Source organism: Oncorhynchus kisutch, linkage group LG29 (genome assembly GCF_002021735.2).
Source record: "Oncorhynchus kisutch isolate 150728-3 linkage group LG29, Okis_V2, whole genome shotgun sequence".
Taxonomy (NCBI): domain Eukaryota; kingdom Metazoa; phylum Chordata; class Actinopteri; order Salmoniformes; family Salmonidae; genus Oncorhynchus; species Oncorhynchus kisutch.
The window spans coordinates 36630183-36645182 of record NC_034202.2 but is presented as its reverse complement, the minus strand read 5'-3'; the positions used below and the strand labels follow the sequence as shown (position 1 = coordinate 36645182).

Here is a 15000-nt window from a genome sequence, read left to right as displayed (position 1 = left end):
ATTTCTGATTGAGACAACATATGCAGTGTTTACCATGAATGCAGTCTCCATAAATGCATTAACATTGCCTTTAAACTTAAATCAAAATATAGTGCTGAATTTCAGCTGGACGGATTGAATGGAGCCCCGAGTGTAGGACTGTGCTCGGCTGGGAAGGTGTTATTACCTCTCCAGTCCTCAAGTCACCTCTGTCCCTGTATCACCTCTCCATTACATGTTTTTGTGTGTTCCAAATCCTGAAGAAGACTCCAGAACCATGAAGGTTCCAGAACCATGAAGGTTTCAGAACATTGAAAAAGGTTCCAGAACCATGAAGGTTTCAGAACATTGAAAAAGGTTCCAGAACCATGAAGGTTTCAGAACATTGAAGGTTCCAGAATGACGAGGGGAGTTCCAGAGCTCTCTCTCCTCAGACATAGCAGCAGTTCAGTAGAATCAGAGTGTTTCATTTTCAGTCTTTCAGGTCCATCATTTAGTTCAGAAATCTCCAGAGTGAGGACTGCATCTAAAGCAGCAGTTTTTCCACTCTCTCAACCCTTCATTGGACAGCTAGGGTTCCATATACTCATTCCATCATTCTCACTCTCCTCTTTCTGGCTTGTTTTAAAGTGGGAAGACAGACATGGAGACTGTTCACACAAACCACACTGTACTTACATGGGTTACAAACACAGGATTATAGAAGCCAGTGGATTCGTGTTTTTAAGGATGTTTTTACAGTTTGGCAACAACCTGTGTCAGGGTCATCTTATCATATGTCTGTGCTGAGGTATCCTTTCAGGTGATATGGTTGTAGCAGTAGGTGTATTCTTAAATCATCAGTTCATTTGATCAACCACACAATCAGAACTCTGGATGTGACAGACTGTTACTCCCCCTTATGACACCATACTCCCCCTTATGACACCATACTCCCCCTTATGACATCATAGCGACAGATAACCTGTTACGTTTCAGTTATGACTCCCAAAGAACTTCCCTGCCATATGTTACAGGTACACAGAGTACATTTAAACACACGCACACTCACACACACACACACACACACACACACACACACACACACACACACACACACACACACACACACACACACACACACACACACACACACACACACACACACACACACACACACACACACACACACCTCAGTGCAGGAGCCAGAGTGGGTCTGACATTCAGAGGAGTGTGTACTGTATTGTAGGGGTTAATATAAAACACCCTCCTTTCAGTCTCAGAGGAGGATCACAGCAGTGAGTGACAGCAGCCCAGCCAATAGGACACAGAGAAAAGTCCCAGCGGAGCGGGACGCTGCATTACTATTGGCTCTCTTGACCCCGCTGGGCGGTCCAACTGAAGTCCTAGGGACACACTTGTTCCTCCTGCGAGTGGGGGCAGAGGGGTCATGTTTACCCCCTCCAGGGGCGTTGTCCTTCTCCTCCACCTCCCTCAGTGTCTGCACCTCATTCAAGCCCCCCTGACCCCCTCCCTTTCCCTTACGCCCCCTGTTGCGGGTACAGTTCCTGCGGCTCCCCTTGGGCGGCCTGGGCAGGGGTAGGGGCGAGGGGGACAGGTCCCCATTGTGCTGATCCCCGTGTGGGAGGTGTGGGTGCTGGTGGTGGTTATGGCGGTGCCTGTGGTTCCTGTGATGGAGTCGATGGTCCTCCTCTTTCTTCAGGGACTCCCCCAGCTCGGCCTCCCCGCCTATGACACCTCCTCCCTGGGTTTCTCCTGCTGAACAGCTGGGTAGTTCCTCTTTCCTCAGCTCCTTCAGGTCCCGGCCTTGAAGCTCTGGAGGAGAGACGCAACCCAGAGACGACGTGGAGCCCCGGAACCTTCGCAGCCAATCCCACAGCGGCAGGGCCTGGATGATAAGAATAGTAATACATTGATATGAGATGCCTTTCATAACTCCCAAGGACACATTGCATTAACCCTGGGATTCATAGGCACATTGTTAATAGTGCAGTGCACCTTTGGAGAAAATCCTAGCTTCGCCTTCAGTCGAATTTTGCTTAGTCATGCACCGATGTCAATAAAATGTTCACTTAGTTCGGGATTCAATCCGAGGCGTGTTGTAGAGCATTGGTAATAATGCACCTTTTCAAGGCAATGTTTCTCTGTTCAGAGATCGCATTCAACTCAATTGAAAATCACCTTTAAATGTGAAGCGTGAAACCTGGCCTAAATGAACATTTGGCTTGAGCGGAAGGCTAGCTGAAAGAGATGTGTGGTGTTGGAGGTTTGTTTTTTGAAGGTGTGTTTTAAAGGTGTATTTTGAGATTTGTCTTTTGAAGGTGTGTTTTGAGGTTTGTCTTTTGAAGGTGTGTTTTGAGGTTGTCTTTGGAAGGTGAGTTTTGAGGTTTGTCTTTTGAAGGTGTGTTTTGAGGTTTGTCTTTTGAAGGTGTGTTTTGAGGTTTGTCTTTGGAAGGTGAGTTTTGAGGTTTGTCTTTTGAAGGTGTGTTTTGAAGGTGTGTTTTGAGGTTTGTCTTTTGAAGGTGTGTTTTAAAGGTGTATTTTGAGATTTGTCTTTTGAAGGTGTGTTTTGAGGTTTGTCTTTTGAAGGTGTGTTTTGAGGTTTGTCTTTTGAAGGTGTGTTTTGAGGTTTGTCTTTGGAAGGTGAGTTTTGAGGTTTGTCTTTTGAAGGTGTGTTTTGAGGTTTGTCTTTGGAAGGTGAGTTTTGAGGTTTGTCTTTTGAAGGTGTGTTTTGAAGGTGTGTTTTGAGGTTTGTCTTTTGAAGGTGTGTTTTAAAGGTGTATTTTGAGATTTGTCTTTTGAAGGTGTGTTTTGAGGTTTGTCTTTTGAAGGTGTGTTTTGAGGTTTGTCTTTTGAAGGTGTGTTTTGAGGTTTGTCTTTGGAAGGTGAGTTTTGAGGTTTGTCTTTTGAAGGTGTGTTTTGAAGGTGTGTTTTGAGGTTTGTGTTTTGAAGGTGTGTTTTGAGGTTTGTGTTTTGAAGGTGTGTTTTGAAGGTGTGTTTTGAGGTTTGTCTTTTGAAGGTGTCTTTTGAAGGTGTGTTTTGAGGTTTGTCTTTTGAAGGTGTGTTTTGAAGGTGTGTTTTGAGGTTTGTCTTTTGAAGGTGTCTTTTGAAGGTGTGTTTTGAGGTTTGTGTTTTGAAGGTGTGTTTTGAGATGTGTTTGAACTGTGTCCCGACCTTGCAGTCACACTCCCAAAGGTTGTCGTTGAGTCTGAGGTACTCTAGAGCAGGCAACAGAGCCAGGCAGGCCCCAGACAGCTCAGTCAGAGAGTTGTTGAACAGGTAGAGGGTGGTGAGGCGATGCAGGTCGTGGAAGGCCAGACGGTGGACCCACTGCAGACGGTTCTGGTGCAGCAAGAGACGGTCCAGCACCCCCAGACCCCTGGAGGGACAGCAGTCAATCCATAGGGTGATCTTTTGGGAGATGTAGCACTGCTAAATCAATCAATCGATCAAAAAGGTGTGTCTCACCTGAAGGTGTTCTGGTGGAGAGACCATAGCCTGTTGCCATGGAGGAAGAGGTGGCTGAGGTTCAGCAGGTCAACAAACAGATCATCCTCCAGGAACTCCAACTGGTTGTCCTGGGGGGGGGGGGAGAGGGGGGAGAGTGGATAGAGGGAGAGAGGCAGATAATGAAGGAGAGAGATGGAGGAAGAGAGAAGTTGGGAGATATACTGTACAGTGCATTCGGAAAGTATTCAGACCCCTTGACATTGTCCACATTTTGTTATGTTACAGCCATATTCTAAAATGGATTACATTCCCCCTTATCAATCTTATCAATACCCCGTAATAACAATGCAAAAATAGGGTTTTTATATCAAGCAAAAACAGAAAAACATTATTTAAGTATTCAGACCCTTTGCTGTGAGACTCGAAATTGAGCTCAGGTGCATCCTGTTTCCATTGATCATCCTTGAGATGTTTCTAACACTTGATTGGAGTCCACCTGTGGTAAATTCAATTGATTGGACATGATTTGGAAAGGCACACACCTGTCTATATAAGGTCCCACAGTTGACAGTGCATGTTAGCGCAAAAACCAAGCCATGAGGTTAAAGGAATTGTCCGTAGAGCTCCAAGACAGGATTGTGTCGAGGCACAGATCTGGAGAAGGGAACCAAAACAGTTCAGCATTATTGAAGGTCCCCAAGAACTCAGTGGCCTCCATCCTTCTTCAATGGAAGAATTTTGGAACCACCAAGACTCTTCCTACGGCTGGCTGCACGGCCAAACTGAGCAGTCATTGGAGAAGGGCCTTCGTCAGGGAGATAACCAAGAACTCGATGGTCATTCTGAAAAAGCTCCAGACTTCCTCTGTGGAGATGGGAGAACCTTCAAGAAGGACAACCATCTCTGCACAACCATCTCTCGCTTGGAGTTTCCCAAAAGGCACCCAAAGGACTCTCAGACTATGAGAAATAAGATTCTCTGGTCTGATGAAACCAAGATTAAACTCTTTGGCCTGAACACCAAACGTCCTGTCTGGAGGAAACCTGCTACCATCCCTATGGTGAAGCATGGTGGTGGCAGCATCATGCTGTGGGGATGTTTTTCAATTGCAGAGACTGGAAGACTAGTCAGGATTGAGGGAAAGATGAATGGAGCAAAGTACAGAGAAACCCTTGAGGAAAACCTGCTCCAGAGTGCTCAGGACCTCAGACTGGGCCTAAGGCTTGCCTTCCAATAGGACAACAACTCTAAGCACACTGCCAAGACAACGCATGAGTGGCTTCGTGACAAGCCTCTGAATGTCCCTGAGTGGCCCAGCAAGAGCCTGGACTTGAACCTTATCGAACATCTCTGGAGAGACCTGAAAATAGCTGTGGAGCATCGCTCCCCATCCAACCTTACAGAGCTTGAGAGGATCTGTAGAGAAGAATGAGAGAAACTCCCCAAATACAGGTGTGCCAAGCTTGTAGCGTCATACCCAAGAAGACAAAAAGCTGTGATCGATGCCAAAGGTGTTTCAACAAAGTACTGAGTAAAGGGTCTGAATACTTATGTAAATGTACAAATTTGCAAAAATGTCTACAAACTTGTTTTTGCTTTGTCATTATGGGGTATTGTGTGTAGATTGATGCGTGGAAAAAGGAACCTATTTAATCCATTTTAGAATAGGCTGGAAAATCGAAAGTTCACTAGTAGTAACATAAATTGACTGAAAACCCGCAGTTATATTTCTATCACTAGATCTCACACCTAAAGTATACTCTACTGTAGCCTATCAAAACAAATTTTCACTTTTTTGTGAATATCAAAGCTTCCTGCTGCAGGATTATCTTACTCCTGCAACGAAACTTAACTCAAATTAAGATCTAATATCTGTAGGCCTATAGGTCAAATATACAACTCTGTGAGAAGGACGTGAGATCAGGGAGGCTTGTGTTCACCACATTATTGTTGCCTACACATGCTGGCTTCTCACTGTACCCATGATGTGTGTAGCTAGTTATCTAATATAACTACAATTTCTATTCTATTCCCCTACCTGTAGATAGAGGTACTGCAGGCTGCTGAGCCCCTCGAATATCCCAGATGGCAGGCTGAGAAGACCACAGTGGTAGAGGTGCAGGGCGTGTAACCGGCCTAGCCCCTGGAAGGTATCTGAAGCCAGGGCCCTCAGGTGACGGTTGTCCCCCAGGTCCAGCTCCTCCAGGCGGGCAAAGCCGTGAAAGGTGGAGGCCTGGATATAGGAGATGTTGTTGGAGTAAAGCCACAGCATGGCCGTGGTGGGGCTGAAGTGACCCCGCAGGAGACGCTGGATCTTGTTGTTCTGGAAGAATGGAGGAAGGAAAGAGAATAACAAAGGATGCTTAGGGTCTGGGTGTGGGTGTGGCAGATCAGGTGCTCTTTGGAAACTGGTATTGACTGATTGGAACATTGGAAGTTGTTATTATTCGACCAAACCAGAGTGGACTGTTATCAGATATTCAGTCCACAAGTCAGCATGTTTCTCAGCCATCACTAACTTGTATCTTTGCATCATTGGGTCAGCTGAGTAACCTGATGACCCGTTTCTACTAGGAAGGCATCGCATAGTGAAATATCAAAAGCCATTCAACTTTCAATGGAAGGAAAGTGAGAGAAGTTGAACAGGGTGGGACTAAATTTGAAGAAAGCTGAATGCGATATCGTGACACGTGACCAATCGAAGCTCACCATAGCTTCGAACCAGTACTGGATTGGCTAACAATGGCTGTTGATACATAGCACTACTTAGCTTGTTTGCTAGCTTGTTAGCACCCACATGAGGGTGAGACTAGCGTGGCTTGTCGAGTGCTGCTTGTATAGTATAAATTCTCAGTGAGGCTACAACAATGACTCGTGGCAGAACAGCTGCTTCGTTGAAACAAAAAATGTTAGCTTTAGCACTACTAGTAGTTTGCTAGCTAACTTTTGTAGGAAGCATCCAATATTGTGTGTGCAGCACTAAGTAGGTAGCTGGTTGGTTAGCAGCATCCTTTCAGTGACTGGCTCAGCTAGCAAGCTAATATTGGACACATTTATGTTAGCTTTCGTGCCTGTTGTCAAACAGAAATACTGCTCTGTGAATCACAAAACGTCCTCACGACAAAAACAGCAACATTATTTACACGTATTGTTTTAGCTTAGATAAATTTAGACCGGTTTTGAGGCTGAAATGGGTTAGACAGACAATGTCACCTAGGTAATATTTTCTAATTTTAGACAGCACGTTGTAGCCGGACTTCTTTGATCTATCACCATGACCCTTTGTGAGATACAAGACAGATCAGTCCAGGCGGAATCAATGCGCTATCTAACATAATACAATGTGTATTATTACCATTACATGGGGAATATTTCAATAATGCTATATAAATTAATGACTAGAATGAAAACAATATTCAGTATCTAAATATATGGCTCCGGACAAAACTATTCCAAAAATAAGTTCAAGGCACTCAATTAAGCTACACAACCAACTTTAAAATATTCAGGTTATCAAATTATTTAACAGTTTTATAAACTATAACTAAATACATTTGCATAAAAAATAATACAAAGGCTTTTAATTTTCTGGACTACAGGAGGCTGAGTAATCTACTGGCTCTTACCTGCAGGAAGACCCTCTCGCTCTGGGCTGGGATCTCCTCTGGGACAGACAGAAAGTTATGGGCCTGACAGGACACGGTGCTGGGAGAGGTGTAGCAGATACAGTCTCTGGGACAGGGAGAGGAGAGCTCCAACCACCCACATAGGACAAGGAGAACACCTACACCACCACAACCTGAAAGAGGAAGAGAGGAGAGAGAGAGATAAGTAAAGAGGTGTTGTTGTGTATATTCAGAGCCATATTCCTGTAAAGCTCAGAGAGGATCTCAGGACAAATTAAGTAGAAGTGCTGTGGTTGCAGGTGTAACAGTATAACTTTAGACCGTCCCCTCGCCCATACCCGGGCGCGAACCAGGGACCCTCTGCACACATCAACAACATTCACCCACGAAGCATCGTTACCCATCGCTCCACAAAAGCCGCGGCCCTTGCAGAGCAAGGGGAACTACTACTTCAAGGTCTCAGAGCAAGTGACGTCACCAATTGAAACGCTATTTAGCGCGCACCGCTAACTAAGCTAGCCGTTTCACATCCGTTACACAGGTACACCTGCCTCATCTGAAGCCTCTTCTATTGGGGTGCTGCTATAGGCCACCAAGTGCTAACTGTCAGTATCTGGAGAATATGTGTTGCTATAGGTCACCAAGTGCTAAAATTAAATTTGATCAAATTTTATTTGTCAGATGTGCCAAATACATCAGGTGTAGACCTTAACGTGAAATGCTTACTTACAAGCCCTTAACCAACAATGCAGAAGTAGAGTTAAAAAAATATTTACTAAGTGAACTAAAAGTTTAATAATATCAAATAAGTAACACAAGATATTTACATAACAATTAACGAGGCTATATACAGGGGGTAACTGACGAACTGTCAAACAGGCAAAGCATTAATACAGGACTAAGATTGAATCGTACTACACCGGCTCCGATGCTCGTCAGATCTGGCAGGGATAACAAACTGTTACAGACTACAAAGGGAAGCACAGCCGAGAGCTGCCCAGTGACACGAGGCTACCAGACGAGCTAAATCACTTCTTTGCTCACTTCGAGGCAAGTAACACTGAAACATGCATGAGAGCATCAGCTGTTCCGGACAACTGTGTGATCATGCTCTCTGCAGCCGATGTGAGTAAGACCTTTAAACTGGTCAACATTCACAAGGCCACAGGGCCAGAAGGATTACGTGCACTCCGAGCATGCGCTGACCAACTGGAAAGTGTCTTCACTGATATTTTCAACCTCTCCCTGTCTGAGTCTGTAATACCAACATATTTCAAGCAGACCACCATAGTTCCTGTACCCAAGAACACCAAGGTAACCTGCCTAAACGACTACCGACCCGTAGCACTCACGTCTGTAACCATGAAATGCTTTGAAAGTCTGGTCATGGCTCAGATCAACACCATTATCCCAGAAAACCTAGACCCACTCCAATTTGCATACCGCCCCAACAGATCCACAGATGATGCAAACTCTAAAGCACTTAACACTGCCTTTTCCCACCTGGACAAAAGGAACACCTATGTGAGAATGCTATTCATTGACTACAGTTCAGCGTTTAACACCATAGTGCCCTCAAAGCTCATCACTAAGCTAAGGATCCTGGGACCCTGTTCACTCATGACTGCATGGCCAGGCACGACTCCAACACCATCATTACATTTGCTGATGACACAACAGTGATGAGAAAACCTATAGGGTGAAAAAAAAACTATACAGTGATGAGAAAACCTATAGGAAGAAGGTCAGAGACCAGACTGTGTGGTGCCAGGACAACAACCTCTCCCTCAATGTGATCAAGACAAAGGAGATGATTGTGGACTACAGGAAAAGGACGAAGCACGCACCCATTCTCATCGACGAGGCTGTAGTGGAGTAGGATGAGAGCTTCAAGTTCCTTGGAGTCCACATCACCAACAAACTAACATGTCCAAGCACACACACAGTCGTGAAGAGGGCACAACAAAACCTATTCTCCCCCCAGGAGACTGAAAAGATTTGGCATGGGTCCTGAGATCCTCAAAAGGTTTTATAGCTGCCCCAACGAGAGCATCCTGACGGGCTGCATCACTGCCTGGTTTGTCAACTGCTCGACCTCCGACCGCAAGGCACTGGAGGGGGTAGTGCGTATGGCCCAGTACATCACCGAGGCCAAGCTTCCTACCATCCAGGACTGGTGTCAGAGGAAGGCCCTAAAAATTGTCAAAGGCTCCATCCACCCTAGTCATAGATTGTTCTCCATGCTACAGCACGGCAAGTGGTATTGGAGCGCCAAGTCTAGGTCCAAGAGTCTTCTAAACAGCTTCTATCCCCAAGCCATAAGACTCCTAAACAGCTAATCAAATGGCTACCCAGACTATTTGCATTGTCCCCCCCCCCCCACACTGCTGCTACTCTCTGTTATTATCTAAGCATAGCCACTTTAATAACTCTACCTACGTGAACATAATTACCTAAATTACCTCAACACTGGTGCCCCCGCCCATTGACACTGGACCGATACCCCCTGTATATAGCCCCGCTATTGTTATTTGCTGCTGCTCTTAATTATTTGTTGTTCTCATCTCTTACTTATTTTAGGGATTTTCTAAAAACTGCATTGTTGGTTAAGGGCTTGGAAGTAAGCATTTCACTGTTGTATTCGGGGCATGTGACAAATAAAATTTGATTTGATTTGAACAGTACCGAGTCAATGTGCGGTGGTACAGGTTAGTCGAGGTCATTTGTAAAGTAACTAGATAATAAACAGTGAGCAACAGTAGCAGTGTAAACACAAAGGGGGGAGAGGGGTCAATGTAAATAGTCCGGGAGGCCATTTGATGAATTGTTCATCAGTCTTATGGCTTGGGAGACTTTTGGTCCTAGACTTGCAGTTTCGGTACCGCTTGCCATGCGGTAGCAGAGAAAAAAAGTCTATGACTTATGTGACTGGAGTCGTTGACAATTTTTTGGGCCTTCTTCTGACACCAGCTAGTATATAGGTCCTGGATGTCATGAAGCTTGGCCCCAGTGATGTACTGGCATCATTAAACTGAAGACTTATTTATATAAATTCTCTGTAATTATTATTACGTGATTAAACTAACTTAATCATGTAACTGTAATTAACTAGGAAGTCGGGGAACCAAGGAAAATATTCAGATTACAAAGTTATAATTTTCCTAATATAACTTTCAGATATTTTAATATCTGATCAATTAGTCTTCTAATGAATGAATTATTCTTTACCTCACGATAGTCTCATTCCAAATGTCGTAAATGGTTGGTTATCTGCACGAACCCAGTCTTCACTATGAGTCATCCATACATCAATTGTCTTAACCTTTTGCGAGTAGGGGGCAGTATTTTTTGTTTTTGGCAAAAGAAAACGTACCCATTTGAAACAGCCTATTTCTCAGCCCCAGAAACTAGAATATGCATATAATCAGAATTAGGATAGAAAACACTCTAAAGTTTCCAAAACTGTAAAAATATTGTCTGTGGGTATAACAGAACTGATATTGCAGGTGAAAACCTGGGGAAAATCCAATCAGGAAGTGCCTCTTACATTGAAACCTCTCTGTTCCTATGCATGCCTATCCTTCATTTAAAGGGATATCAACCAGATTCCTTTTTCTGTGGCTTCCCTAAGGTGTCAACAGTCTTTAGACATAGTTTCAGGCTTTTATTTTGAAAAATGAGCGTGAAAGATCACATTGCGCAAGTGGATAGGTGGGTGCTCTCAGAGTAAGTTTTGCGCTACAGAGTAAAGCGGCCATTGTTTCTCCCGGTGTTATTGAAAAACATACACACCAGGTTGATATATTATCAAATATATATTTTTTAAACACTCTGAGGATTGATTATAAAAAACGTTTGACATGTTTCTGTGGACATTATGGATATTATTTGGAATTTTCGTCTGTGTTGTCATGACCGCTATTTCCTGTGGATTTCTGAACATAACGCGTCAAACAAACTGAGGTATTTTGGGTATAAAAATAATCTTTATGGAACAAAAGGAACATTTGTTGTGTAACTGGGAGTCTCGTGAGTGAAAACATCCGAAGATCATCAAAGGTAAACGATTAATTTGATTGCTTTTCGGATTTTGGTGACCTAGCTTACTTACTGTAAGTTTTGCTTTTCTATCGATAAACTTACATAAACGCTTGGATTGCTTTCGCTGTAAAGCATCATTTCAAAATATGAGAAGACAGGTGGATTAACAAAAGGCTAAGCTGTGTTTTGCAATATTGTGATTTCATGAATATGAATATTTTTTTGTAATATTATTTCACTGTGGCGCTATGCTATTCAGCGGTTGCTGACGAAAATGATCCCGCTAATGGGATGGGTAGCGTCAAGAAGTTAAATCCGTTATATATTAACTAACTAAATAATCACAGAAATGCACAAACAGACAAGTAAATATGGTTACAAGGAAATGATAGGGGAATGTGCCCTAGTGGGCTAAACCGGCATGGCGGCTTGGTGGACAAAAGGGAAGTGGGGGTCGAATGAGATAAAAGTCACAACAAAGTTGATAATTATAACAATTGAAATGCTAATCCTTTACACATGAACGCTCACTCATTCTGGAATAATTGCAATCAATATATATATTTACGCTCAGTGTTCCGTCGTGATCTCTGTTGGAAAGTTTGTTTCCGTTGGAGAGTTTGTCCGCCCTCTCTCTCTCTGTCGTGGTTACAATGGTTAGTTCAGAGTAACATTCCGCAATGTTGTTATAGAATCGATGTTTCGGCGGTTGACGGTCTTCACGTTCAATGATACCGAATTCCTAGCTGCAGACTAGTAATTAGTATCAAAGACTTGTTCTTATTCTGTCGGTTCGATAGTCTCAGAGTTTATCCACGTGGTATGGTTAAGAATTCAGCAATGGGCTCAAACCTTGGCCCTCTCGTAATTGAGGTAAGCTTGGTCTCTACTCAAACCTTAGTCCTCTCGTAATTGAGAGAAGCGTGGTCTTTACTCAAACCTTAGCCCTCTCGTAATTGAGAGAAGCGTGGTCTTTACTCAACCCTTAGCCCTCTCGTAATTGAGAGATGCGTGGTCTGAAGATAAATTCCCAAGGTGGGGGTTATATTCGGAAGAGCAGAAAGGGCCTGTCCCATGACGCCAGATCAATGTCTGTGCTCATGTGGCGGGCCTATGATTTAGTTCAACTCCAAAGGGAATTGCAGTTTCCTTCATTAAACAGTTTAAAATCTCATTACATCATTTCACAAATAGTTTCATCTTTACTCATTCATTTAATACAACAATTAGATGAAAGCCACACAACTGAGACTCTTGTATAAACAGGGTTATGGTAATGTGGCTGTAATGTCTCTCATGAGTTTCAAAGAATTGTACCAAATGGACCAGTTCATAGCTGACTACTTCACCGACCGTTTATACATTCTCCAGAACATGAATATAGTTCAGTTCTCAAATTCTGTGAGGTGGAAGAAGTTCCTTTGTTCTCTCTATGAAAACTCACTCTCTCTCTATACTGTCTGGCCATGAGGAAGAATCTCCTCCAGGAATTTATGACCTGTCTAACAGCAGCCTGGGTGTAGGAGAGAGAGATAGGGGTATGGTGCAGAGAAAGGGGGATGGTGCTCGCTGTACCCAAAGAGGGCAACATCATGACACAGTCGGTGATGCAACCGGTCAGGATGCTCTCGATGGTGCAGCTGTAGAACCTTTTGAGGATCTGGGGACCCATGACAAGTCTTTTCAGTCTCCTGATCGGGAAAAGGTGTTGTCGTGCCCTCTTCACAACTGTTCACAACGGAACTTGAAACTACCAAACTAGATCCTCTCAAACTCTGTAAGGTTGAATGGGCAGCGATGCTGCACAGCTATCTTCAGGTCTCTCCAAAGATGTTCAATCGGGTTCAAGTCCGGACTCCGGCTGGGACACTCAAGGACATTCAGAGACTTGTCCACGAAGCCACTTATGCATTGTCTTGGCTGTGTACTTAGGGTGGTTGTCCTTTTGGAAGGTGAACTGGAAGGTGAATTGAGATCCTGAGCTCTCTGGAGCATGTTTTCATCAATAATCCCTCTGTACCTTGCTCCGTTCATCTTTGCCTCGATCCTATCTCCCAGTCGCTGCTGCTGAAAAACATCCCTACAGCACGATGCTGCCACCACCATGCTTCACCGTAAGGATGGTGCCAGGTTTCCTCCATGACCAAGCCCCTTCTCCCTGATTGCTCAGTTTGTCAGGGCAGCCAGCTCTAGGAAGAGTTGTGCTGTTTACAAACTTCTTCCATTTAAAAATGTGTTCTTGTCAACATTCAATTCTGCAAAAATCCCCAGTGATGTGCCGCAACACAATCCTGCATCGGAGCTCTACGAACCATTCCTTTGACCTCATGGCTTGGTTTTTGCTCTGACATGAACTGCCAACTGTGGGAACTTAGATAGACAGGTTTGTGCCTTTCCAAATCATGTCCAATCAATTTAATTTACCACAGGTCGACTCCAATCAAGTTGTAGAAACATCTTAAGGATGATCAATGGAAACCAAGATGGACCTGAGCTCAATTTCAAGTCACATAGCAAAGGGTCTGAATACTTATGTAAATAATGTTTTTCTGTTTTAAATTTTTAATACATTTGCAAACAATTCTAAAAACCTGTTTTCAATATGTCATTATGGGGCATTGTGTGTAGATTGCTGAGGACATTTTTTATTCAATACATTTTAGAGCAAGGATGGGAACGTAACAAAATGTGGAAAAAGTCAAAGGGTCTGGATACGTTCCCGAAGGCACCGTACATACCCCACCAGACACAGCATTATGGGTTTCTTCACAGTCCAGGGGTCTGGATACGTTCCCGAAGGCACCGTACATACCCCACCAGACACAGCATTATGCGTTTCTTCACAGTCCAGGGGTCTGGATACTTTCCCGAAGGCACCGTACATACCCCACCAGACACAGCATTATGGGTTTCTTCACAGTCCAGGGGTCTGGATACTTTCCCGAAGGCACCGTACATACCCCACCAGACACAGCATTATGGGTTTCTTCACAGTCCAGGGGTCTGGATACTTTCCCGAAGGCACCGTACATACCCCACCAGACACAGCATTATGGGTTTCTTCACAGTCCAGGGGTCTGGATACTTTCCCGAAGGCACCGTACATACCCCACCAGACACAGCATTATGGGTTTCTTCACAGTCCAGGGGTCTGGATACTTTCCCGAAGGCACCGTACATACCCCACCAGACACAGCATTATGGGTTTCTTCACAGTCCAGGGGTCTGGATACTTTCCCGAAGGCACCGTACATACCCCACCAGACACAGCATTATGGGTTTCTTCACAGTTCAGGGGTCTGGATACTTTCCCGAAGGCACCGTACATACCCCACCAGACACAGCATTATGGGTTTCTTCACAGTCCAGGGGTCTGGATACTTTCCCGAAGGCACCGTACATACCCCACCAGACACAGCATTATGGGTTTCTTCACAGTCCAGGGGTCTGGATACTTTCCCGAAGGCACCGTACATACCCCACCAGACACAGCATTATGGGTTTCTTCACAGTCCAGGGGTCTGGATACTTTCCCGAAGGCACCGTACATACCCCACCAGACACAGCATTATGGGTTTCTTCACAGTTCAGGGGTCTGGATACTTTCCCGAAGGCACCGTACATACCCCACCAGACACAGCATTATGGGTTTCTTCACAGTCCAGGGGTCTGGATACGTTCCCGAAGGCACCGTACATACCCCACCAGACACAGCATTATGGGTTTCTTCACAGTCCAGGGGTCTGGATACTTTCCCGAAGGCACCGTACATACCCCACCAGACACAGCATTATGGGTTTCTTCACAGTCCAGGGGTCTGGATACTTTCCCGAAGGCACCGTACATACCCCACCAGACACAGCATTATGGGTTTCTTCACAGTACCCAAAAAAATGACATTAAC

The 15000-nt window shown here is 44.4% G+C and overlaps 1 protein-coding gene across 1 annotated transcript in view; it reads right to left on the bottom strand.

The window, feature by feature from the left end:
• Nucleotides 1-1115: 1115 nt before the first annotated feature.
• Nucleotides 1116-15000, bottom strand: part of rtn4rl1a (reticulon 4 receptor-like 1a) — a 216404-nt gene continuing 202519 nt past the window's right edge. The window contains exons 2-6 of the mRNA XM_031809532.1: nucleotides 7056-7228; nucleotides 5468-5752; nucleotides 3448-3557; nucleotides 3154-3358; nucleotides 1116-1867 (exon numbers count right to left, since the gene is read on the bottom strand). Coding sequence (XP_031665392.1) covers nucleotides 1238-1867; nucleotides 3154-3358; nucleotides 3448-3557; nucleotides 5468-5752; nucleotides 7056-7228 — 1403 coding nt within the window. The 3' untranslated portion in view covers nucleotides 1116-1237. The remainder of the gene's footprint in view (nucleotides 1868-3153; nucleotides 3359-3447; nucleotides 3558-5467; nucleotides 5753-7055; nucleotides 7229-15000) is intronic.